At 45.2% G+C, this 27,650-nt stretch overlaps 1 protein-coding gene across 28 annotated transcripts in view; it reads left to right on the top strand.

Annotated features, from left to right (window-relative positions):
- tjp1a (tight junction protein 1a) overlaps positions 1-27,650 on the top strand; it is a 77,854-nt gene that overhangs the window by 22,712 nt on the left and 27,492 nt on the right. For 4 of the 28 annotated variants that reach the window (XM_078085154.1, XM_078085150.1, XM_078085149.1 and 1 more), the window contains exon 1: positions 14,766-15,231. The exons of 16 other annotated variants lie outside the window; for them this stretch is intronic. In XM_078085154.1, the coding sequence (XP_077941280.1) occupies positions 15,208-15,231 (24 nt within the window). In that variant the 5' untranslated portion in view covers positions 14,766-15,207. Of the gene's footprint in view, positions 1-14,686; positions 15,232-27,650 lie in introns of those variants that run through there. 8 more of the 28 variants (XM_078085153.1, XM_078085152.1, XM_040196373.2 and 5 more) reach the window with 4 other exon arrangements.

Below are 27,650 nucleotides of genomic sequence, written 5' to 3'. Positions count from 1 at the left end.
ATCGAAGCAAAATCTCGGATGAAGCGCCGATAGTATGACCCCAGGCCCAGGAAACTTCTCAACTCACTGACGTTAGCTGGGGTTGGCCAGTCCTTTACTGCAGTCACCTTTGCTGGGTCTGTAGCTACACCACGAGCACTGACAATGTGGCCCAGGAAAGCTGTTTCCCTTGTTAGCAGTCGGCACTTCGCAGGGTTGAGTCGCAACTGGGCATGGCGGATGGCATTGAAGACTTCTTGGAGGTTGATAAGGGCTCTGTCAAAGTCATTGGCATGTACCAGCAGGTCGTCGAGGTACACAACGCAATGATTCCGGGGAATGCCCGCCAGCACCCTTTCCATCAGCCGCTCAAATGTAGCCGGCGCGTTGCAGAGTCCAAATGGCATGACGCGGAATTGCCACAGCCCTTGCCCGATGGTGAAGGCGGTCTTAGGTCTTGCGTCGGGGGACAGCTCTACCTGCCAGTAACCGCTGCGCAGGTCAAGGGAGCTGAACCAGCTGGACCCCGCGATGTAATCGAGAGCATCGTCAATACGAGGTAGGGGGTACGAGTCTTTTTTGGTGACATTGTTGAGACGTCGATAGTCCACACAGAACCGCCAGTTGTTGTCCTTCTTCCTTACCAGTACGGCCGGGGCTGCCCATGGACTGTCCGAGGGCTCAATTACTCCTGCAGCAGCCATCTCGCAAATTTTCTCCTCTGCAGCTTGCTGCTTACTGAGGGCCAGTCGATTGGGCCGCAGACGGATGGGCTGTGCAGAGCCGGTATCGATGGAATGCTGGACCAGCCCTGTCTGCGTGCAGTCTTTGTCTTTTGCCGCAAATATGTCCATATAATTTTCCAGAAGGCACTTCAACTGATGCTGCTGTTCAGGGTCCAGGCCAGCACTGCTGCGCTCCCACAAATCACGGACGGCTTCCACAGTCTCACTGGAGGAAGAGACAGCTGGTGCAATGGAGGCAGCCAAGGTGGCCTGTGGATGTGCAGGGCCACTGGCGATGGACGGCATAGGTGGTGGTGCGGCCCTACCGGACTGGAGTGCCACAACCTCTGTGCCAAGGGTGATGGTTTCTCCTAACACGTTGACACAGGCACCCCAGCGGGTCAACAGGTCCAAGCCGATGATACATGGGTCCCGAATATCAGCAAGCCAGAACTTGTGCACCAGCTCCTGGGCCCCAGCCTGGACTTTCAGTCTCTTGGTCCCTCTCATGCCAGCTCGTTCCCCCGTTACCGTGAGCATCTGAGTGGTGGTTGTTGACCAAGTCTTTGGGAGGTCTCCGCTAGTACCAGGGAGGATGCCAGGTCGTACCAAGGAGATGGTGGACCCAGTGTCGACCAGCGCCCGACACGGTTGGCCATCCAGTTTGCAGTTCAGGTACAGCCCTTCAGTGTGTCCGAGGCGGCCGACTAAAGTGCATCGGCCATGGAGGGGGGCTGGGGGCCGGAATGGTGCACCCCTCGCTACACCATTCCTCTGTCGTTTCCCGCTGGTGAAGTGACTCTGGGTTTCGGAGTTGGGGCTGGGCAATTTCTGGCTATGTGACCCGGTTCGTCACAACGATAGCAGCGGTCAGTAGGCTGGGGGGGACGCCGCCTGGGTGCTGGAGGCCAGGGCTGCATTCGTTGTGGTGGAGGCCTCACCTGACGGACCTCTTCTGCTTCTTCTTCCTCGTCATAATCGGTAAGCCTGACGCATGGCTGTTGGTGGAGAGTTCTTTTCTGGCTGGGCCATGCGGTGAGTACTCCCTCTGCTCGTTCAGCCTCGTGGAGTGCATCACCGAGGGTCTGGGGTCTGATGAGAGCGACATGCTGACGCAACTGCTCAGGTGCAAGTCCTCTCAGGAAGGCGTGGAGGGCTAGTTCTTCTTGTGCCGCTGCTTGGAAGTGCGGGTAACCCAGTCGAGCGTGTAGCTGCACATCTGCTGCGAAGGTACCCAAACTTTCTTCTCCTTGGCGGCGGCGGCTGGCTAGTTCCTCCCGGCTCTGGTCAACAAGGAGCCGCTGTCCAAATCTCCTCTTTAACGCCATTTTTAGGGCCTGTAGGTCCCCTTGTTCCGCTGGAGCTAGGTCACGAAGCACCTGCACTGCCTTGCCTTCTAATGCTAGGGCTAGATGGGTGGCAGCCTCTTCGCTGTCCCAGCCGCTGTGTTGGGCTGCTAGATGGACTTGTGACAAATATGGCTCCAGCTGTGTCGTCCCATCGTATTTGGGTAGTTTGACTGATGTCCTTGGCTTGATTGAGGAGCCTTGTAGGCCAGGGGTGAAGACCCGTGGCTGGTCGGGGGTGTTGGTAGGTAGCAGGCCCTCGCTGGTAGTAGCCGTCCTGGGCAGTCGAGGGTCTTCCGTAGCCATGGGTGGTGGGTGAGGCCTTGAGACGTTCCCCTGCTGGCGTAGCCGTCTGGTGCTGCAGCCATCAGGGAGGGCTAGGCGTTGTCCATCCTCATTAGACTCCATCTTTTGCCGCATCAGGCTTCGCAAGTGGCCCTGGGTCTGCCCTAGGGCCCTCTCCAGCTCTTCAATCTCCATCTCCATCTGCATTCTAGTAGCTATATCCCACTTCTGACACCAATGTGGCGAGCTTGGCTAGATGAACGAGACAGGAGACTGGTATTAATTTGCTGCCCTTCCTGTGTTTCATACACCGCACGACCCCAGGAAATAGACACTTTATTAAGGCGTCGAACTAAGAACTTCACCCACAGCCATACCAAGTTGGGTCATGGTGCCCACACTCCTACACATTAAACTGTAACAAAACATCAAACATTTAATTAAAACATTAAACAGTAACAATTGAGCACAACATAACAGACCCTAGAAAACACACATAATCTTAAACACCAGAACATCAACATAACAGAAATGCATCTAAGGATTGTCCCATCATGCAATGCGCCCACCAGCGCCGCCCAACTCGATCCGCCGCTCCGATCGCTACAATATATTAATATATACTATATATTCTTTCTCTAACACAACTGTACACTGTAGTACACCGCTGTGACTACTAGTGATGCTTTTGTCATACTGAAAGGATTAAAAAAACGCTGAAGCAGTCGACCTGTCATAACACAGGTCGATGAGGGCTTTCATCCTGCAGAGGGCAGAGTTTCACCACTAACCATCTTCACACCGAAGACGAGGGGACCACTGACCTCCTCGGCTCTGGTCTCCATTTTAACTATCTTCAGCGTGAGTGGATATACGCGGTACACACACATCTCTACACGTTTCATGTAGCCGACATACATTTGGAATCCTGTTTCGCAAGCTGTTGACGTGTTGATGGTTTGGAGAGCGATGAAAACGAGATCGGAAAGACGAGTTGGAGATGGAGACTTTTTGTCAACTGAGCTTCCATAAATCAATTAAAAGCAGTTGGACATTTTGGTGGACATTTGAACAAAGGGTGTGAACTTCTGCTGGGGCGGAATTTAAGAACAACCGTCAACATGAATTGCTTATGGGGACATTTCACCTACAGTAAAACTTGTGACAGATCTTCTGCAGATGCCTATTGCGCCCCCCTGTGACTCAAAGGCAAAGCGGATGCCAGAAAATGTAATTAGCTGAAATCAACATTCCAGACCGACTCTTACTGCCAAGCGGAGTGGCAGATCGGTGTAACACCAGAGAGGGAGAACCGAGAAAATGGGCACATGGCCATCTTACACTTTTGTGTTTTTTTATATGCTGGCCATTATAACAATAACATCATCCAATCACATCTGCTGGCTGATGCGAAGGCGTTAGAAAGCACTGCTTTTAGTTTTACAGTTAACAGCTGTGGTTTGCTTCATCGCCGGAGCCAAAACATCAGCGTGACCCCTTGAAATGGAAGTGTTCGGAGATGTTTGCGCAGGGAGCGGCGGAGGGCCGCGAGGACAACGAGTACAGGGCGCTCTGATGTTTGGATCCTGTTGATGAAACAAGAAAAAAGGGAGACATGAACTCCCCCGCCGCGGCTGCTCGTGTGCACAAGGCGGTGTCGAGTCTTAGCTGGAGATATTTCATTGAGGATAAGAAGGGGGGGGCAGAGGCAGGGCGGGGGCGGGGGGACGACTGATCAGTCAGGTGATAGGGATTTTTGTCATCCACGGGTGAGTGCCTTCCCTCTCGGCCTCTAAGACAAAAACAATCCTTTCGGTTCATTCTCATTCTAACCTCCTCTAACCGCCTGCTGCCGTCCGCGTTGAGCTGGTAGTTCAGCGCGGCCGCAAACGGATGAAGGTGGTGTTTTTAGTCGCTCCTCAGCGATTGACCCTCTTGGAAGGAGTGTAGTTCACTGCGTGGGTTTGGTGGTTCGCACTGTCGCCTCGTAGAGAGGAGGTGCCAGGTTCAAAACCTGCCCGGCACGTTTCCTGTGTGGAGTTGGCCTGTTCTCCCCTCTCAGGGTACTCCCACTGTCCAAAGACAAGCTGGCCCCCAATCCCCGAGGCCCTCCAGGATAAGCAGTCTAGTCTAGTCTGTTCAGTGAGGGACCCTCGGACAGCACATAGACTTCTGGCGTGTTTTCAGTGGAAGCTCCCTCAGAGCCACAGTGTTGTTGCCAGCAGATTAAGTGTCCTCATATCCCAGCATCCCTGGTTCTTTGTCTTTGTTTTCTTTTAATAAGGCCGGCTGGGCTCCGGTGTCCCCCAGGTGGGCAGCAACAACAGGTATAGAGGCGAAGGGGCGGGAGACAAAGCGGCCAGAGAGGGAGAGAGGCGTCCAGGTGTCGGGAAAGGTCGAAGGAAAAGTCCCTCCCAACCCTCTTTCCATCCCCCCGCTCGGTCAGAGCCAACGTGACAGGTCCGCGTCGTTGTCGCTCCCGATCGCCTCTTCTCGGCGGGACGAGCTGCTTTCTCGTCGCTGAGACTGGCAGCCAGACACGTGCATGCGAGCACACCTGCACAAGTAGTGTGAGAGAGAGAGAGAGAGAGAGAGAGAGAGAGAGAGAGAGAGAGAGAGAGAGAGGGAAAAGGTCACTTGCTGTCGACTTCCCCTCGATAAGCAGATCACAGATTTAAGGCTTTGATACCACGAAGGACATCGGTCGACCAGGTTGAAGCTGTTTGAAAATTCAAGTGTGCAACCGTGAAGGTGGAGGCGGGCAGCTGGATGTATTGTTAACAGCAACTCAGTCATCGCAACAGCTGATGGTTTATCCCAAATGGTGACCCATAAACAGAGCAGCAGCCAATGGAGAGCATTGATTTCCAGAAGCGTCGAGGAGGGCTGGAGATTTTTGCAGCGAGTGCCGTGTTTAACTCTTTTTCTGATATGTTTTACCCTTCATCTTTTTTTTTCTAGCCCATCACTCTGCCTCTGACTGAACACCCCAGAACAAAGCATTCACTCTTTCATCCTTTTATACATCATTACGTTTGGCAAATCTCTTTCTTTTCCCCTTTGATCTCTCCTTGTGCTCGCCTCACCTCACCTGGCCGCCTCTCTTGATCACGCACCTTTTAGTTGTCCGGCGGGAAATTGACGGACCAGCCTCCGACTTTCTTACTTCATGTTATGCATCCAGAATCGCAGTAACAGCGCCGTACATCATTGCCAAAATCATGTCACAGAAAAAACATTTTCATGAAACACAAACTGTCGCTCCAAGAAAAACTTTCGTCCGATCTGTTGAAAACAAGCGATCCAATCATCCGACCCTCTGTTTCCCTTAGTTAATCCAGCTACAAAGGTACACATGGATAGGCTTGCTCCAGATCTTCACATTGTATGGCAGATGTGTATGAGTGTGCGTGTGTGTGTGTGCCGGTCCATCCTGCAGTAGCGTATGAAGGTGCTCCGAGCACCAGCAGCCATAACAGACCTGAGTTTATTAATGCTGTTCATTTCCTCTCGTCTGTTCACCTTCGGCCGCCTGGCTGCTCAGCTCTCCGCTCCAGCATTCCACACACTCGAGTGGAATTAAGGGAGAGGCCTGCGGCAGGGCAGGGAAGGAGCTCAGGAATGTCTGTGTTATCACAGGGAGAGAGGATGGAGGGAGGTGGGGGACAGGAGGTCAGGCCGCAGGGCCGAGCGCTGTTAGGCTGACTTCTATGCAGTTGTGGGGGTTCCCCCGCGATGCTTTGATCTCCTCTCACAGCTTGATGGGGGGGAGGGGGGGGGGGGGGGGGGGGGGCTGATACTGCCACAGAGATGCCTGCCCCCCTCGGCCCCAATCGGAACACATCGGAATCTAATTTTAGAGCTGGCGCTTTTTAAATCAATATCTCCACTCGTATCGGTGGCGGCGTCACGTAGATCTTCTCACAGGCTTCACAGATGTCACACCGATGTTGCCTCGGCTCTCAGTCCACAGTTGTGCGCCGCCGAGGACCACCACACATTCACTCGCTTGCGTGCCGACCCGTGCATGCGGAGGGACACATACGCGGGCAAAAGCATCCCTCCGGGTCACGCGTAGCTGGAGTCAGAGGCCGCGTGCACAGGCGTGTGCACACGCGTGTGCGGTGAGTGAACGTTGATAATGAATGAAAAGCACGGAGCTCATCAGACGCCAGCGTTTGGAAGGTGGGCGTTTAGGCAGAGTGGTTTCATGCTGCACGCTTGATTCGTTACAGCATTTGATTGTGTTTGATGTTAATAAGTGTAATTCATGCTAGTGGGGCCTAAATGTTGGGTCCTCGCAGAAAGATGAAAGGTGAAAGGTGGCTTTTTTTCAAGTAGATATTTATTGGAAGATCAAAGGATTTATCTTTTTGATGGATCACGCTGTGCTATAGAGTATTACAAAAGGGCCGCCGGTGTTTGGTACCTCTACAGTGCTTTAAATCATTTTGTGTTGACTAGTTTGCATCATCTGAAAACCATTGCATCTGTGTTGTTGGATCTGCTGATGGCAGTGTTTTAGTAATTAGAGCTCATGAAATAGTTACATTGTCAACTGACAATAATCCAAATGAAAACAATTAACTTTGTTTCATGTTTCACCTTTTCCACTTTATTGTTTTTTAATGGAAAGTGAATCATTTATATATAGTATATAGCATAATGTGTGTTATTTTTCCCACTCACAGGCAATGCATTTAAATAAAGATGCCCACTGTTGTTATGTGAAAAGGATTTCAGAGGGAAATCCATTTAATCTTGTCCGTGCATAACGTTGTGTATTTGAATATAAAAAGGATTTTTCCCCCCTTGCTCACTATTCCCATCACTACGTAACATGTCAATCCGAGACCCCTGAGTATTTGTATGCGCACCGTTTCTTCAAAGTCAGTTACCACACAGTGTGCTAAAGGTGGCTGCGTGCATGTGTGGGCTTCAGTCTATCTGAGGATTAATGATCTCGGCCACATAAAGACAGGTCAGATTTATATCTGTGTTTTCCTCTTTGAGTCCAGGGTTAACCGCGGTGATTCACATACATTCGGGTCTAAATGCTGTCGTCCTAGCTGAGTCCTAGTGTGTCATATGGTCTGACCTTCCCTTGGGGACTGCTGCTCTTGCACATCACACACTGACTAACAGCATGACAACAGAACTAATCACAGCCTTGCAGCTGTGTTCTGCATAATGTTCTCTTCTGATACACTCTGTAATTAAAGATATTCATGTTCCATTAGTCGTGTACAGGGGAGGGAAAGCAACGTTTCCAGATGCATGATTAGGTAATATTTCATATTTGTTGTTGAGCCAGAAAAGCAAAGATTAAAGCCCTTTTAAACTATGAACTGAAACTGAAAGATGAATTCTCAAATATAGCCTACATATACAGTTTATTTTTCTGATTTCTTTACTCCAATTCTTTTATTTAACCTTCATTACTGATGATTCTGTCATCTAAAGAAATCACAATGTAGAGAATTAGGGAACTGCAGTCCATGAATAACATCGCTGCGATACCTGCAGTCACACCTCCTCAGCGTTGTGCTGAGGTTCACTTTGGCTCTGCTCATCAGACCATACAGCCCATAATATAAATGACTGGCTGTTTAACAGTTAGAGCAGCGTTGAGGTGTTTTTACGCACCGCGTTCCCTGGTGTTGTTTTCCCAGCAGCGTTGCTTCCACATGCTGCTTAGCTGTACGTGTCACATGACCAGCGGCACATGTTCAACGGAGGGGGCCCCAGGTGATACGAGAGAGAGCTGTAGGCAAACAGAGGCAGATAACATCTCCACACAACACTCTGTTATATCATACCCACGCGCCGTTTATGTTTCTTTCTCCTTTTTCTGCAGTTATTATGCAGTTATATAATATATATATTGTTATTTATGTTTGTATATAAACACAGCTTGCGTCTCAGCTAACTGAGGACATGATGCCACCATTATATTGCAATAGTATGAGTAAAACACGTCATTAAACATAACCATTATTTACCTTTTGTCCCCTTGGTGCATAGATTCATGTTGTCTGCTATTGTGTTGATTGAACTTCATGTTAATAAACTGCATTATTGCAGCATTAATTCATAATACTTAATTAGAAAAAACAATATCCAAAAAAGGAAAGTTTATTTTGTGATTTAGTATTTAATCCAAAAAAGAATTGTCAAATGAATCAGTAACAAAAATAAAGCCATAAAATTGTTATCCATTTGTTTCTCAACAAACCTTTGTTGCATCCTTTGTGACATTGATTACTAATTATAACCAAACCACCCTGACCGGCCTTCTTAACACTCCCACACTAAACTCTGTGCCCCCCCCCATCTTTAAAATTAAACCTACACCGTTGCATCCCTCCGGCCGGCACGCAGGAAAGGTCTGCATGTGCACATTCAGTGTCTCCTCCCGTATGAGCTCACAGGAACCGTCCCTACCCTGTAGAATAGGCCACTGCAAATCCCTGCCCGCCGCCCCGCTCAGTCCGCACCCGGCTCAGGCCCCCCAGCGCCCACAGCGAGAGAGGTGGCTTAGACGGGCTTTCCCGTCCGCTCCCTTTCTGCTGAGTTCATCAGGCTGGTCCTTTGAGCAGGCAGCCGGGCCCACGGCCTTGTGGCTCTTTCTTTCTGTCCAGGCGACAAATGTGCTAAAACAGCACTCCCTAATCACTTGGCATTAGAGGCCGTTGTATTGGGCATTAGAGGTTCGAATTGTCCAGTGGGACGGAAAAAAAAAATTAGTCTGACAAGAGAACCGCAAAGCTGATGAGTCTGGATCCTGGCACTGGACGGCTAAAGGATTAGTCAGCTAACACGCCGGCCGGGGCTTCTGCAGGGTCGGGTCCCATCGCATCTCATCACCGCCGGGGCTCGAGGCGGCCCCCGTGGCTGCCGTGTCTCCGTCTGCCTCTGTGGCGTTCCCCTCCGCTTGTAGGGGTTGTGTGTTTTCGCGGGGAGGGCATGTGATGCCGTGCACTCGGGACAGGGCGGGTTCTCAGAGGTGCTCATGCAGCCAAACGCAACGAACGAGTCCATCGACCGGAACCCACGCTGACCCGACACGACACAACAAGCGGGAAAGAGCACAAGATGGGCTTCACCTGACTGACCCTCCTCTGAAGTCATACCGATAACGGTTACCAGTAAAACATTTACCTCATTAGCGCTGACCCATTAAAGCCCAGTTACTGCTTTTTCTTTTGCAGTTCATGTAATGGCTTTCTACAGTTAGTTGTTTCAGTCTGACACTTGTCAGCCTGAGCTGTTCAACCTCCCTGCTTCTGGCAGAGCAGCTCCATACTGTTGGTGCTCAGCGGTAACAGGCAGTACCATGGACGTGTGTGTGTGAGGGGGGGGGGGGGGGGGGGGGGGCGTTAACAATGAATTGAATCAACTTTGTGATACACTTTAGATGAGCTCATTTCCTCTCTCTGTTGCCTCTACACTCACCTCTCTTTTTTCCTTTCATATTCAGCCTTCTCGCCTTTCCTTTTCTTCAGCTTGTGCTTCACTTTCCCCTGATACTTTCTGTCATCCTTTTGTGTCTTCTTATCGAGCTTCTAGATAAGATAAGTCATTCTCCTCCCAAACCGGCACCTCTTTTTTCCTCTCTGTTCCTTTTTGACCTGCTGTAATCCCTTTTGCCCCTCATCTCTCTTCCTTCCTTTCCCGCCACTGTCCTGCTCTGTTCTTTGCTTTCTTTTATCATCTCCTCTCGTAACATCTCTGCATCGTTGTCACATCACAGTGCGGTGGAGGACTGGGCTGACCTTCTGTTATTTTGTTGCTATTTTTAATTTGTAATATACACTTTGGGTCTTTTTAGACAGAAAATATTCTGTTTAATAGAACTCAGGCCTTTTATCGGTATTCATTTAGGTTTGAGATGATGCTTTAGTGTAAAGGACATCTTCATGGCCGATTCTCAGTTATCTCAACCAGGATTCCACAGTGTAGAACAAACAACAACATGTATCACTTCACAATGATAAGAGTATGCTATTTCTCCAACACTATCCTCTGTATCTTGTCATGTGATGACAAGGTCAAAGAGATGAATGTTTCACACACATAGTACGATGCTAATTATAAGTGAGGCTGCATCTTTATCTGAACCCAGGCAGACCCGTCTGGTTTATGTGTAAATATGTACAAAGAAGAGCAAACATTTGTCTTGCTGGTCTCCCTCACCCTCAAAAATCTATATTTCATCTCCAATTTGCTAAGACCATAACAAATCATCTCCCTGTCCTCCTTCCTGACCAAAAATTATATACATTTAAGTCCAGGACTATGGATCACATAAATGATTCATGTTGATTTAAGCAATACGCTTCAAGGTTTCATCAGCAAACGTGTATAGATTGCGTTTCTGCACTGTTATTATTACGTAGGTGCACGTAGGCTATAAGTACTGCCAGACACTTTAACTACTGCTTTTATTACAGAGCTCTACTCTGTCTCAGGTAAGGAGATATTTTCCTTTAAATTTTTGTCTGCTTAACTCATTCTCACTGTTTTTCCCGCATCGCTGAGCTGCTTACATGTGAAGTAAAGGAACTCAGAAGGTTGAAACAAATCCCCCAAACATATTTGCTGAATATTCCCATGCACCCACCTGTCACTTAATGGCACCTTGGTGTAATTGGGTGATAAAAGTCACACAAAGGTGCAGCATGGGTGCAAGTTATTTAACACATCCCTGCAACAATGACAGATTTCCCCCCTTTTCCTTCCAGCAATTTTTTTTTTTTCTATTACATGACACTTTTTTGCTATGATAATTATTTTCTATCAGTCTAAGAAAGTGGACCATTATTAACAACCGTATCACGTTTACCTGGAACGGTCTGTACTGACACAGCACTAATACATGTATCTGGATAAACAAGTAGGAAAGGGCAGTGCCAAAATGCTGTTTGACTGTATTTGTATTGTGTGCTTTGCTATCATAACAATGAGGGGAAGAGGTACTGGTAAAATACACACACACACAAACTAGATTACGCTGTGTGCCTGGAGTGTTGGGATTTACGATATTTTAAATTCACTGTCTCATTCTGCAGCAAACAATGGGGTCGTCACGTGGATGGAAAGCATGACGTGAGGGTTATTTTTTACCCACCAGGTCTACACACAAACTTGAGATTCACCATTTAGCGTTCAAGGTGGTTGGAGGGAAATATTTACGCTCTTTTCTTAAATGATAAATCATCACGGTAGGAAAATAGTGAATTTGAAGTAGACCTGCTTCAGTGCTCGCTCTCATTTGTTAAGCTACTTTAAGATAGTGCTGAGTAGCAGAGCGGAGTCAACCGGGTTCACTGCAGCCTCCCTTCTGTGGCTAAAAAGAGCTCAGCAATCCCTCTCTGAAGAGGGGAGAACCAACAAGAGAGGCAGAGAAAGAGGAGAATGAGTGATGTGTTGTGTTGGTTGATCCCAGTCCGCCTCTTGGAGCGAATGTCTTCAGAGGATTAAAAGTAGTGACTACTCCAAAAGTTTTTTCTTCTTCATCAAAAGAGAATTCCGTGGAATTAGATGTGCTCCAAATAACAGCACTTCAGTATATTCTGACACTGTTTCTGTGGCTGTACTGTGATGACTAAATATTTAATAGATGGATTAAAGTTATGATGGAGTTATGATTGTGAAGTACTGTTGGAGTTTAGCCTCTGTATTAAATATTTATTTTGCATTCAATACAACATTATTACAATTTCTTCTAGTTTGAAATATATGGTTTCATTTTAGGGGTATTGATTTGCCGTTACAATCGTTGAACCATGACTGGGTCTTACCACATCCAGAAACCAGATTTGTGCTTTGTAGTCGGCACAAAAGCCTCAACAATATTGACCTGTGAGGGAGATGGATGAGGGGGCAATTTGGGAAATGACTACTAATCCTGTCATATGATACTAATCTGGTTGGAAACAGTTCGGCCTCTTGAGCAGAGGTGTGACATTTGTATACGGATCATTATCGGGTTAAACCACAACCCTTTGAGGCCTTTGCTGAACAGATTACTACTCTGAAAGTGAAAATACAGGTGAAAATCAGATTCAAAATATAAGTCTGATTATATTTGGTATTCTTCTCACTATAAACACTTTTAATTAAACTACCAAAACCACAAATGAATTGATCCGTGTAAAAAGTATGTGATATATGCCCTTCCCGTGTGCCATAAAACCAAAGCACTAACAAACACATATTTTAATAATAACTATGTTTATGTTAAGGAAAACTATACCGTAACTTGTTTGTACGTTTTTAATTAAAGTATACACCATATTTGCCGGACAGAGAAAATGAGTAAAACAACCCCTATCTTTTAAACTGGTTATTTCACAATGAAAATCTACACAAAAAGTGATAATACTGATGTCTGCCGATGTCTTCCATTTGAAGGATGGATTTAGAACTCCAGGTCTCCAGAAGGTTTTTATTAGTATGAAGAAACAAAGAGGCTTTGTTGGACCTGCAGGGCAGCCCTGAGTCAACAGGGCGAGAGAGGGATCACACAGCGTCTCACACACCCCTAATTCAGGACAGATGAAATCAGAAAAACAACTGCCTAAGAACTTTCAGAAAATAATATCCAATGATTCACATCAAACTCCTCGCATTCTTCTTTATTCTTTGTTATGTCATTTTGTGTTTGCTTATGTAAACGCCTTTATGCGCATCAACAGCTTTTAGTCGGGTTTCACATTATGCTTTTTAACTCTAAATTAGCCTTTTCCGCTGGGTTGAGTGAACCTCGTGATGCTCTCCAACCAAATGTAGGCCTGCATGTTCGCCTTTGTTTTCCATGTGCCTGCTCTTCCATGAGCGCACCTGAGCTTTGAAGCTGCCCTGTTTTCCGTACGAGCTGTGTATCTCACTCTCTGCTTATGTGTGTGAGTGTGTGCGTTTGTGCGTGTGCAAAAAAGAGAGACAGACAGAGGAGATGTAAGCAGACTGCTAGAACATCTGAGGTACCATCAGAGGTGTGGACGAGAACCAAACAGCAGGCAGCAGAGGACAGGTTTCTGTTGGCTGTTTTTTTAGATGTGATTTGCTCATTTGTTTATTTTAATTAGTTGACACTCGAGAGGATCATGTTAAACATCCTACTGTCCGCACTGTTCGATTCTGAAAGTCGTTTGAGGAGCATCAGAAGGAGCGAGCGACTTGCATCAATACTAGTATGTATCATCCTTGGACCATGTTAAATATTGTTATGTGTTTTTTCCTTGTATAACTTTCTTGTGGTAAAAACTGTTTGTCCAAATCTTCTATAATCTTCTCTAATAAGTTCCCTGGCTGAAGTATGGCTGCAAGTGTTCATCTGTCTTGATGCTTTTGGGTTTTTTTTGTTGTGACCCGGCCTTTCTGGGGGTTGTGCTCTGCAACCCTGTCTGTTTCTCCACACTGCCGGTATTTGGTGCTTGTAGGATTATGTCCGTTGGGAATCAACCCCCCCACACTGCTGAAAAGCACTCCTCCACAGTTGAGCAAGAAAGACGGAGGAAGTAATCATTGGAGGAGCTAGATTCCAGGAATGTGATTGCTCAGTTTGTTTGGAAGAGAATGGGTGTGTCTCTTGTGTTTGTATTCTAGTGATCATATCTTCTGTGACCATTCAAACGGAAAAGTCTATTATTGTAATTTTATAATTTCGGGGGCTCTCCTGTGGCCCACTTTTAATATTGCATATATAGTTTGCTGAAAACAGAGTCAATTACGGAACAACACAGGCTGAGATTGTTGCATCCTGTGGGTGGGGTCCGGTTTAGGAAGCCACGAAAGGCTTTTGTGGTTGTGGCTTTTGTGGTTTCAAGGGAGGTGACTCCGAAACGCTGACAATTTTTCTGTGTTGAGATATATTTTTTAAAAGGAATCTGTTTACTTCATTGACTGATTTTGTTACCTACAAAACAGCCCTGATATGCTGTAGGTCACTTCTTGGGCAAACAACTTTTAAGAAAATATTCTGCTCACATCGTTGGCTGTTTTGTTGTGACGACAGGCTTCCGATTTGAGTTGAATATGACCATTACAACACAGTGTTTCTTCTCCCAAACATGATATTTTAAAGGCCGCAATGGTTGTACGTGTGTAACATTCAAACCGACACAACGTTAGCCATCATACAGTGAAAATGAGCGTTCAGCATCAGCAGAGACAGCGGCGTCGTTTCTCCGTATTGTATCCCGGACTGTTTATTCCATGGGCTAACAGGGGTGGGCACCATTTTTTAGCTACGATTAATATAGATAAATACCTGAAAGTAAACAAAACGATTACCATTGATAGAAACTTTGTTATATACCACGAATAAATGATCGTGGTTACCGGTGACTTTTCGGCATAGATGGACAGTCCTCGCTTTTTTCTAGTCGTCCACCCCTCTGTGCACGTAATGGTTCGCTCCGCCCAGACACGACACGGCCGTTGCTCACCGAGCCGAGAGCAGGGAGAGGTTTGCTCAGCCTGCCATTGCTGCACACCGCCCGAGCGATGCCTTCTCTTCCCAACTTTTCATCCAGAGGTTAGCAACGAAACGTCAAGGCAAGGCGGTCTTATTTCCCTTCTCTTTTTCAACTCGAGTTTCTTCCACGACTCGATACCTGACCGGACCAACGCTAACGTTGTCGGCAAAGAAGATAAGATAATGGACTTTGGACTTTCCACAGGGCTTTTCGTGACATGTTTCTCGTCGTCCTGGATAAAATAAAATAACAACGTAGCCCGGCGTGGCGGCAGCTGGGCGAAAATTCAACTGGAAGGGAAATACCGCTCTCGACCCCGAGTGAATATCAAAACAAAGACGCTAACAACTTTTTATCCTGACACTTTTCCCACCGGAATAAGGGTGTAACATGTCCTCTAAACCTTCAAATAAGGTGGGTAACCTGGCCGGATGAAGCTCAAGTGTTAGCTTAGTGTGTTTTGTTCCGACATTACTCCGCTAGCTCATGTAACGTTAGCTAACGTGTGAGAAACAGAAAAGCTAACACCGGCTAAAAGGCGACCGCAGTCAACTGCGCTGAAGTTGGGATACAGAACTTTGTAGGCTTTTGTTGTAAGAGGTTTAATGCGCGCGGGCGCGTACGTGTGTGTATGAGTGATAGAGGTGGTATTTAAGTGTGTGTTGGCTCAGGAGTTACTATGAAATGTAACGTTACACCCAGCACCATCATTAAGCCTGCGACCTGCCATGCTGTTTCCACTGCACGTTATGGGTCAGAAATAATCACTTTTTATGTTACTTTAATGTTGATAAGCCAGCATTGAAAAGTCTGTGTTCACGTCAGGTCTCAGCAAAGCTACCTGTTGATATCCGAAGTCCTGGTCTTGATAGTGTATTGTTAAAAAAGTTCCAGGAAACTCAAATTAATCCCAAAACTAACTGGGCTTCTGAGGAAGAACTTCTGCCAAGTATCCACTTGGCATTCCAGAGATCTCACGAAACAGTGGAGGACTAGCTACCCTTTGATATAGTTTGAATTTGTTATTTAAACGGGATTATTATTGTTTGTTTGTTGTTGTAAGATCTGTTTTATAAACAACTTAATTAGAATAACTGAAGTCTGAGAGAAAGACTCACCTGATACCAAAACTAGGAGTATTTTTTCATACTATTAACTTTAAGTAAAGTAACTTATGTAATACTTGTAATCTATTCACCATCCTTTGGCACACTTTCACCCTAATCAGATACTAGTTGAGGCCCCCATTATTTACCACCTCAAGCTTTGTATATCAGCTATGTGTATTGCAGTGTATTCATGTGTATGGCTGTGTATTCATAGGTTCAAACAACTGAATGAACGTGTGTTAAGCCTAACATATTTTCACCACTGAAGTATTTCTGCAGTAGTAGTAAAACTGTTTCACGTGAGGTGTTGACTGGTAGCAAAACAGTCTTAAACATACAAACACACACAACTTTAGTGTTTTATCAGTATGTGACATCTACCACTACATTTCCACCCGTGCACCATGAGATTGGAATGTCTCAAATAAATACACAAAATAGAAAATTAGAATATAAATAATAGCGAAGTTTCTGTTAATCTGTCAATCCACAACCTAGAAATATTTCTAGAATGTATACAATATCTCCACTTAAAGTGTTTTCTTCTTTGGTTTGACAAGTGAGGAATGTGCTGTGTGGTGAAAATCAAGTTTGGTTGGTTGTTCCAGTCAGACGAAACCAGCTCCGTCATGTCAGCTGGTGACGTTATGCTGTACTGTATCTGTTGGCCGTGGTCACACCTTGACTTTAGTCAAACCTACTACTACACCATGCTTGCTGTTGGTTATAAGCATGGTTTTACTCGGCAGTAATTCCAATGTTTCGTCTACCATTTCATGTTCGCCTCAATATCTATTCCCAATGTTAGGGCATGGACGTTTGAGCATTGTTTGCTTGAAATGAAAAGAACTGTATTAGAGTACAGTGACTGTATTCTTTGGGGCAACTTAAGCAATGGGGATCATACCATAAACATGATGTTTCCAAGCTACCTAGAATTATTAGAGTTGGCAAATATTTTCTTCAACTTAATACTTACGTTTTACGTTTTATTTGGTTATTGTTCTATCCATGATCGCCAGAAGGTCCCCACGGTTTATTACATTCTCGTTAAATCTGGTTTAGACCTAAAACCCTAGTAGAGCTGTGTCTCCTTCAACACTCAAGACACAGTGACTCCCTTTCAAGGGTCGCTGCACTGATGAGCTAACAGTGCCGGTAGTAGTCGCATTAAGCTTCCAAAGAGACTCTACTGACTGAGACTAGCTTACTGGAGCAAAATACTGTGGTAACCGGTTCCATCATTCATTGTCAGAAATAATGAGTATAACTTGCTTTCTACTGGGTTAGGCTTTCAATCATCACTCACTGACCAAATATTAACTCCCACATGACGAGTTGTAGTAAAGTGACATAACATCTGTATTAGTCACATATCATATAAAACAGTTAATGATTAACTGTCATAAAATGCGGGGCAGCTGTTATTTTAGAAACCGTATGGTGACTAGTATTGCTTCTATTAAACAACAGTGTGTCATTCAGTTAGCATTACGAGTGAGTATTTAGCATTCACTCAGGTTTGGTTAGACACCGTGCCGTCTTGAACTAAGTACCTTAAAGCTGCCTTCAGTTTCATGTCATGGCAGGCCCACACTACAAAACAACAGTTAATGTTAATTGCTGTTTAGAGGAGGATGCGTAAGGAAGTCGGAAAAAGGAAAGATGTGTCTGATTGGTGTGAGACTTCCTCCCTGGCACCAAGGAGGGAGATAAAGACAGTCAGGCTGTGCTTTGGACCTGCTTGTTTATGGCACAAGTCATGGTTGTGAATATTCTGGTTGATGTCGAGACCTTTGGAAATAACATCTTGTGGGCCACAATTTGTGTGCATTAATATTTGTGCTTTGTGCAGTAGAATATATTTTGACGATAAACAAATGGTGGTATAGATGGTTAAAATAAAAACAGTCGCACAGTTTGAAACCATGAAAAACGAGATGGGTGCTGTGTTTTGAGACGGGTCGGGCTGGTGGCGTACATTGCTGCACGGAGATCAGTAATCGGCAAGGTTTGGATGAGAGGTTCTGTGAAGCGCCACCTTACACAAGATCATATCAAGCACTACTGGAGCCTGTCCGGGGCACCGCCATGGAGGAAATAGGCTGCTTGGTTCCAAAACCAAGACTCCCCCCCCCCCCCCCCCCCCCCCCCCCCAGACCACGCACATCTGCACATGGCCAAAAAGACTGGGGCAAAAATAATCGTTTGATGCAGACTATGTTTTCATTATCATTCAAATCAAAAACGTCATTGAAATTCTTATTTGAATAATTGTATAAACCAACTGTAATGACACCTCAGCAGTGGAGTAACAAATTGTGTTCGTACTACATTTAATTTGAACATTTTGTTTAAAGAAAAAATAAAAGTATTAACGGTTTTACAAATTGATAGACACGACGTCTCTACCATTTAATACTTTCATTTAAATCTTAACTTGAGTGGCTGCTTTATTCATTGTTTTGAGTTTTCCCTCGTAAATTATTTCACTACAGCGGCCATTCCTGTTTACTTTAGTGAATACTACACAAAACAGAAACCAAATCTGGAGCATCAGCATTCCCTCTAGCGTTAACAGTTTTTGAGAAGACCGACTGAAACAAATAGAAAATGCTTTTGGATGAAGCAGGTTGTATTAATTAGTTACACAGTTGCCACGAGCAGCCTCTAGTTAGCTTTGATCATTACACACTCTCATTCATCAATGAAGGAGGGACATGTAATTAAAGGGCCAAGTGCTAGAGGAGGAAAAGGGACTCTGTGGTGCTTTTTGTTCCGTGTCCTCGGCTCGCCATTTTTATCGGTGAATCGTGGGGCGACGTGACCGCAATCTAATCATGGATAATTTGCCCAATCTTCTGTTGATATACTCCCCAGAGCGCTTCACATACCTACACTTTAACACACTACATGTAAACTGATTATCTTATAAATTTCTCTTCCATGTTGATTTTTCGTGCAGTGTAAGAAAGGGTTATTGAGCTTATTGAATGTCACAGGGAATGTGGGTTTAACTTTCACAGGGAAGGAACACTCTTGGGTCCGATCAAGGTCATTTTGAGAACAGCACCTGGTAAAGTCTGGCTCACTGTAGACTGCAACTACTGCGCGGCCGTATGAGGAGGGCTCAGCTAACAATCCTGCTGACACTAACTGGCCATTCTTAAACATATATCTTAAGTAAGTTAAACGGGTTTGGGATGACTCTGTTTAAGACGAGGGGTCTGTCAGGCGATCTTATCATCAACGAGGGGTCTGTTGCTCGGATATTTTCCTTTTTTAGGTGGTTGTAACCCATTTGGATCTTAACATAAGTGTAATTTACTTTGCCAAAAATAAACGATATGGCCACGGTCCGCTTTTACAGCGCATGCAGAGTAAGCTTCATATCAATATGATTATTGTTATTGTGATTATTATTATTAGGGGTCGTCGTGGCGCAGGGGTTAGAGAAGGTGTGCTGGGAAGCACAAGGTTGGTGGTTTGATTCCAGGCTGCCCCATGTTCCATGTCGAAGTGTCCCTGAGCAAGACACCGAATCTCTAATTGCTCCCCGGGCAAAGATGTGAAAAGTTGGGCAAAGTGTAATGTAAGTTGCTTTGGATAAAAGCGTCAGCTAAATGACCTGTAATGTAATGTAATGTAATGTAATGTAATTATTTCCAGATGACCCGATTCATTGTGGACCAATTTCGAAAAAGAGAAATCAGTGGACCGCTTTGATCTTAATGAGCTACTTATTGTTGAAGTATCCCCTCCTGTGAGTCGGGATACGAACCTTGAGCGAAACCAGCAGTTAGTGTTGTTTCTGTGCCAGAAGACAGGAGTGTGGCAGTTATCAAGGACATCTGACCTGCTTATCCTTTCATCCCTGCGGCGAAATCCAGGGCAGATACACCGCGGAAAAGAAGCATAGCAGGAAATGTCTTCTGAGGGAGGAGGTGATGTGAGAAGGGGTTATTGGATGGGTGAAATGGAGAAGGGAAGGAGTGGGAGGGAGAGATGCACGGGCTATAATCTGAATCACATGGCAGATCTTAAAAAGACTGCCTCTCTCTCCTGTAATCATGGCATTATAGCGCTTGGGAAAGCACAGCGTTTTGTGTCATTTTAATTTCCTGCCTGTATATATCTTTTACTGACACTGAACTTCCCAGATATAGTGTGCACCAGGCTAGTCGTCCAGGATCTTTAAGCACATCCCAAAACACTTGGAAAAGGACCTTGCACTGCTGAGTCTGGGAAGCCCATGACACCCATTTCTGTTGGGTGGAGTGGCTTATTTCTGATACTGAACCGGCAAAGTCTAAATATTATCCAAAGGATCTCACTCAGGAAGACCAGCCTACGACCAGCCCTGTATCATCAAGTTGTGCACAGTCTTCTGTTTCAAGATTCAAGTGGGCTGCTGGAGTGAAATGCTGGTGTTGTGAATGGAGATTGGTGGATGGAAATATCGTGTCAGCCCCTTTTCTCAAACAGCCCGCCATTCAAAGCTAGGACACAGAGCCAACCCATCCTTTCTGAAAATGCAGGTCTCTCTCTCTGCAGGGATTTATCATTCGCAGTGCAGGCATAGGGGATTTGACACAGGGTGTATGTGTGTGTGTGTGTGTGTGCGCGCGCGGCGTGGGGGGGAGTGAGCAAGAAGGGACAAGAGAGAGGGCATGTGGCAGCCGTGGCTCAGCTGGTTAGGGAAGAGAGAAAGAGGCTGGAACAGATTCTTCCCAAGGCTTGTTTCCCTACATGCCTACACACACACACACACACACACACACTGCTGTGTGTTCATTTGCTAATCTTTTGCAGTGTTAAAAACAGCAGTGTTTTTTTTTTCTGGGAAACAGTCAGCACCCTGTGGGAGACATTGTCTGCTGCTTAAGATCAGTAGCTGATGATGATAACAAACGGCATTCTGACTTCAGATAGTGGAAAGGATGTGGATGTGTCTGGCCTTTGGTTTCCAGCCTTCTGAAAATAGCGTGAAGATTTTTTCCTCACAGTATGTATGCTGCTGAATAACAAGGCCTCATTAGATGTTTCTTTGCACATTGTAATTAGTTCATTAGGTATATTTGAGGGTGTGTACTCTAATAAGGGTACTGAGAAGGTTCCTATTTATTTATTTCTTTTTTAGGAGTCATTTGTTTTGTTATTTGTCTGTCCTGGTGCATCAGTCGAAGAATGCGTGCACCCACCCTGTCTCATCTCCTGGGGGAATGGTAATTATGTTGCCAGTTAAGTGCTGGGAAAATGGCCGCTCCAACAGTAACTCATTAATTCACCAAAGATTCTGCCCCACAACATGCCTATTGTGGCAAAGTCCTCAGAAGGCCCGGGAATGTCATTGAGTGGGCCCGGCCCCGTGTTTTATGGCACCATGTGATCATGCACACTTTTGAGTCGTGGTTCAGAGTGGCATAGTCTGAAAGATTTTCTGCAATTTGAAAGTGTCAAATATTGTCAAATATTCCAACCGTCTGCTCCAGGTTTATGTTTTGATGTTCCACTCAAGTGCTGTTCTCACTGCGATAATCATGTGTTGTTGTTGCAAATCCCCCCCTCTTGTACAGCTGTGAGGATCCTGGTTCAGAGAATGTCACATCTGTACAGTGTAAAGCCTTCGGAGGCCAATTATGGATTTTGGCCTATTCAAAATATTGCCTACAATTTTGTGATGCTCACTTGTGTAGAATGTTGTTTACAACGGTATTTTGTGTTACTCAATTACACTTAATTTAGGCCAGTAAGGGATTCACAGGGTTGTTAGTTTTGTTAAATTCTGTTTATGAACTTTCTGTTACACTGATTTAAGCTTTATCAGCCATATGCCAGCAATCACTGTAATTCACAGCTAGACCATGAATTCTGTTGCATTCACTGATACTATTTTTTATCAGACAACCAAAATAAACTAGTAACATTATATTACCACATTTAATCCCCGTAATTAAGTGTTTTCGGGCTCAGACAAAAAGGGAAACAGAGACAAAACAACATCCAAAGTATGAGGCGAGGGAAAATATGAGGGGAACTGTTGGGAATAAGAAACCTGCCGAGTGAGAGAGCTGGGCTGTGTCTTCTTATCAGCACATTCCTTTTCCCTGTGTGTGTGTGTGTGTGTGTGTGTGTGATATGGGTGGGAATACTGATAGTTGTGTGTGCTTTGATTGGCTGAAAGTTCCAGTTCTGGATCTGGTTATCTTTCTCAGTGCTTTGGTTTGTTTCGACAGACACAAAAACAAAGGTGTGTGTGTAAGTGTTGTATGCACATGTCTACAACATCCACAACACTGGAAAAATAAAAGTGCATGTCTTATAGATTTTCATACATGCTTACTGATACCAGTAAAAAAGTAAAAGTGTGATCATTTGCTAATAAAGGCTGAAATCAGTCAGGCTCTACGCAGGATGCCATTTTTCTCATACTACCTTTTGAATCAACCTTAACATCACCCAAATGGAACATTGTTTAAGTTACTGAATTTGATTGGTTATTTTTCTGCACATAGTGATCATTTTGTGCAACTATTGATTATTAAGTGGAGCAAATTGATTTGTTAGGTTCTTGATATTGGGTGTCACATCCTGCCTGGGAGACCTCACCCTCTGCAGACTCGAAAAGAGAGATAAAAACCTCTCCGAGCTCTTAAATGCACTCACAGCTCTGGCCCTTGAATCCTGAGAAGTACTGGCCATTGGAAACTTTGAAGTTTGTGGGGAAACAAAAGCTCGAAGAGAGATTTTTTTGGGATGAGAATCCCAGCAGAAGTCCCCACTCTGTGACCTCGTCAGTGCCTGTCTGCAGGCAGATAGCAGTTGGTGTGGCTGAGCTCTAATGACTTTGCTGCTGGGTGAGCTGCACACAAGATGCTAGCGTAGCTGTGTGTCCGGGTCAGCGCATCGCAGAGAACAGCTAAAGGTCCGCTGAACATCAGTTCTGTGAAGCTGCTCTGAGGTCAGTGGAAATAATGAAAGCATGCACCTAGCGTGGTGGATTCCATGACTTTCCCTTTTTATCCAAGTGGCCATCAATGACCTGAATGAAGTGTATGCACTTGTATAGTTAAATCGAGTAAAATGTTGATTCTGTGCTTCGGGGTTAAGGGGCATCTTCTTGGGGTTATCCAATCCCTGTACTCAAACTGTGTATGTGTGCTTGGCAGGAAGTCGGTCGTTTCCGGTGGGCGATGGCCTTTGCTGGGGTCTGCATTGTCACCAATCCTGTGTGTAGTATTCCTGGGCAGGATATGAAAGCGTAGTCGGGGGGATGAGGGTTTACAATGCAGACGCTGCAGATCTCCTTGTTGCTTTTTGCAGATGTTTTGTATCTGATGGCATCCTCGCTCTGTGACCTCCAACTCTCACTGGAGTGTGTGTGAAGCTATCGGGATGAGGATCAGCACCTTTAAGTCTGAGGCCATGGTTCTTAGCAGGAAACCACTGTCCTCTCTGGTTAGAGAATGTGTCCTTCCTTACCCCAAGTGAGTGTTTTCAAGTACCTCTGCGTTTTGTTCGCGAGTGAGGGGAGATGGAGTGAGAATTTGTCCCGAGAATCGGAGCAGCAAGGGTGGGATGGCATTTGCTTCAGTGCTCCGTTGTGACGAAAAGAAAGCTGAGCCAGAAGGCAACGCTCTCGATCTACCGGTCAATCTTTGTTCCTACCCTCACTTATGGTCATGAACAATGAGTCATGGCGAAATAATTGGTCACCGGTACAAGCAGCCAAAATGGGTTTCCTCAGGAGGATGGCAGGCTCGGCCGTGTGTGAGCAGCACGAAGTAGAGTTGCTGCTCCTTTCCGTGGAAAGGAGCCAATTGAGGTGGTTGGGGGATCAGGTATGGGCGGCTCCAGGCGCGGTCAGCTTGGAAGGTGGTAGATGTAAACCGATGCAAAACTGATACCAGTGCTATTTAACATTTTCTCAAAATCTGTTTGTGTCACAATGGAACTGATTTGGATCAGTAATACCCCCTAAAGTTCGGATTAATTAATAGGTGGACCCCTTTCTTATGTGTAGGTGTTAACGTCCTTGCAAAGTCTTAATTACAACTGACTTTTAAAACTCATCCCCTATTTGCATCACGTGGACCCCCTGGAGCTCTGCACCTCAGGTTACTGGTTGCTTTCGCCCTGGACGCCCCACAAACGGGACCGGTGGGGATTTAAGCAAGAAAATACCCATTTTGCCACGATCCCACTTTATTAAAAGTTCTTTAAAACTTAGACGGCCATCCTCAGCCATGTTGGCCAATAGAATGGAGTCATGTAAGAGCCATGCTGTACGAAACCGGTTCTACATCCTGCTATTGTCCGTCCGTCTATCCATTTCACTTTGTCTGCCGTCAGGAGACAGCAGCAGTAGACTTCAGAGCGAAGCATGGCTCAGATTAAGGTTTTTTTTAATCCAAAAGCCTGGATTATAGGTTTTGTATTTTATTCCTACCCTCACTATTCTAGCAGTTACTCTGTGACAGATAGTTTTCAGTGGTGTGTACATAATGAATATGTTGAGAGTCTTCGTGGAGTGTGTTTTTTTGGGAGGGAGAGGAGCTGTATGGCAAGTGCAGCTGCTGTTTTGAGACTAATTAACTCAAACATCTTTAAGCATGTCAGCACAACAGTACATCATTGCTGAGCGAGGCTCTGCATCATCATCATCATCATCATCATCTGCCTATTGGCTACCCTCCCTCCTCTGTACACCCATATGTGTGCACACACACTTGCAGCCCCCTCTTCTCCCATCACAGCGATACAACCGCCCTAAAAATGACTACTGCTGGATTCATCCGTTAGACGCTGAACGTGGCGGCGGATATTTGGTTGGGTTCGTTGTGTCATGTGCGCTTCACAGGATCGTAGAGTAATCCTGAAGGACAGAATGTAAAAGCTTACATTAGAGGCTTTGATGCATTTGCATCAGTTTTCTGTTGAGTGCTTGCCCTCTAGGAAGGGCATGTGCGTGTGTCTCTAATTATGTATTTTTTCAGTGTGCTGCTGTCCAACTCTTTTTTTGGGTCTGGGTCAGAGGGAAGATGCGGTAACCATGAATTCAAGTGCCCCACTGCCAGAGAGCTGCTGGTACACTCGTATTAGTTGAATTTGTCCCTAAATATGATTCCGGGAGTGCTGGAAAAAACAAAACAGTTTTAACTTTGGTCTTTGAACAAGATAGCAGCAAGATTAAACAGACACTTGCCCTCTAAATCTCGAGTAAGACTTTCTTTAGATTGCTAGTGGTAAAATGGGGTGAATATGCTTGGCGAAATTTTCAATAATGTGCAGGGCTTTATTCTCTGGAAGCTGAAACTATTTCCTGCAAACAGGAAGTGAGCGTTTTCCTGTGGGTCTTGTGGCTGCTATTTCTTACATCCTGCCCCAGGCTATCGGAGACGAGCAGGCACACTGCCCCATAGCTTTGTCAGGATTTTACCTCACACTTGTCATCCTTGAGACATTTGCTGATGGACCTCCATTGCTCAGTATTTTAGCACACAAATTGATTTGTCTCTCCGACATAAATATCTGTTCTCATGCACACTTTTATTTTCTCCTATACTTTAGTCCTGTCTGTTTTTGTCAAACTGCTTCTTACACTTGATCTGTCTACTTGGTGAAGTACTACTTTGACCCAGATGGAAGGAGATGGTGAGTAATGGCCTGAAGGACCATTTTGTTCTAGTGGTAAAGCACCGATAAAGAGATCACATTATGCTTATTCTAACCTCCTCTGTGCTCATGACATTAATCTTGAAAAGATGACCTCATCGTCACTTGCCGCTTGGGTCAATATCCTTTTTTTTAATTTGCAAAAGTGAATTCTATTGGATGAGCAAAATAAAGGGTGGGAGGTGTAGCGATGGCTCCGTCTGCAGACTCCTTCGTACTTTTATCCCGAGCTCCATGTGACTTGGGGCCACATGTTTTGGCTGGGTGCCTGTATTTCCCAAAACCTTCTAGAGCACACTTATCAGGTGAATCTTTTTTTGTAAGATGTGACCTGGCCCTATATATATATCATCGCTTTCTGCAGCAGTTTATTATTGTCCATTTCCTCACTCGTTTTTCCAGTCTGTTCATCAGTATGCTGTGGCCCAAAGAACTGGATTAGTCTGTGCCTTTGAAGAGCCTGAGTGAGTTGTTATCTTCTGTACCGGACTCTGTGTTATAGTGGGCCTGGCAGGGCCAAGCCAGCCTGGCTCTGGCTTGAACAAAGCGGCCCTTTAGTCTTAGGTCATGGTTGGCGTGTGTGTATGTGTGTGTTTGCACAGACAAATACACATGTTTGGTGGCTGCTCTTTGTTTCCCAGCCCTGGGCCCTGCTGGCCAGAGCTCAAGCCTGACTAATATGGATGTATAAATACACTAGGCTGCCGTCAGTTTGTGCTACATCAAGCACACCATTGTTTCTCACAACTCTGCAACTTCAGAGATAAACTGTGTCCTTTGTTCCCAGTGTTCTTTTAGTTTTTTAACAATTGTATTTATTATTACTTTTCTCCAGAAAAATGAGTTCATGTTTGTTATGGCCCTACGTGTTCTATGATCTTTGGTTTGATGTTAAATGGTCCAGTAGCAAAATTCACGAGATGATAACCAAATTACCATCTGACGCTGTCTCACAGCTCTCCACATTTTACACATGTGACTGATGATACCATATTGGCCTCCTTCATTCTCATCACAGTTCAATTAGCTGTCTGTTTCGGTAAATCGTTTTTTGTCTCGGGCCCAACTGATTACTGGTCACAGGGGAGGAAAATATGACTACATTGTTTATTTACTTTCACAGCATTGCTTCACACCAGATTGAAAACGCCACCAATTCAATCAGCTACATTACTGAGAGTCCCGTCAAAGTATAGCTGGCTACCTCGCTCTCCACTAGCACGAAGAGCACGTGCGATAAGCACGAGTGACGTAGCTGTTTTCAGTGATAGCATTCTTTAGAGTTGCATCAGTTGTAAAATCTTGGGTTCGCTGTTCATTAACTTTTCAGCATGTATTTCACAAACAAATTAGCAATTTACCGCGAAGACACTGCTTGACTGGGCAACATGTCTTCTCAGAGATAGGATTGACCACTATTTGCATCATGGCTGCCTGGTACCCAGTGATGTAATTACCGTTTTTGTTTTAAATACAAATGTTACATTTTTTGTTTTTTAATGTTTCTGTTCAGAAAACTGTGTTTTGTGTCAGTAACTGTCCTTTATTTGGGCTGATTTTTAGTTAGAATCATTATTGAGGTGTCTAATAACTGCTTTTTCTATTGAATGAATTAAAAAAATGGGGAATGTCAGCAAAAAAAAAAGGCTGAACGATAAAGTGGTTGGGTTCCAATTTTCTCTCACGTCTCTGTAAAACTGGGGTTGATGCAGTACTTGAGCCTGCTGCTGTCTGCCTTCTACCCCACGTACACCTCGCACTCAATCAGCCAGCCGGTTAATCGCCACTTCACATTGCAGTGATTAATTACTATAATAATCTTATCTGGGACTGAGCCTTCGTCCCAGTGAAGTAAACCTCTAAGCAGCCTAAGACACAGACGTGTTATCTCTCCTTAACCATATAGCTTTAACAGTTTACATAACACTGAGCCAAAACCACTATTCTGAAAAACTATCAGTATCCCTGATCATCTTCTCCACATTAACACATGGCCATGCATCGTGACCGGCTCTAGTCTCTGGGTCCAAGGTTGCTCCCGGCTTTTGG

Source organism: Gasterosteus aculeatus, chromosome 12 (assembly GCF_964276395.1).
Source record: "Gasterosteus aculeatus chromosome 12, fGasAcu3.hap1.1, whole genome shotgun sequence".
NCBI classification, from domain to species: Eukaryota; Metazoa; Chordata; class Actinopteri; order Perciformes; family Gasterosteidae; genus Gasterosteus; species Gasterosteus aculeatus.
This window is presented reverse-complemented; position numbering and strand designations above follow the sequence as displayed.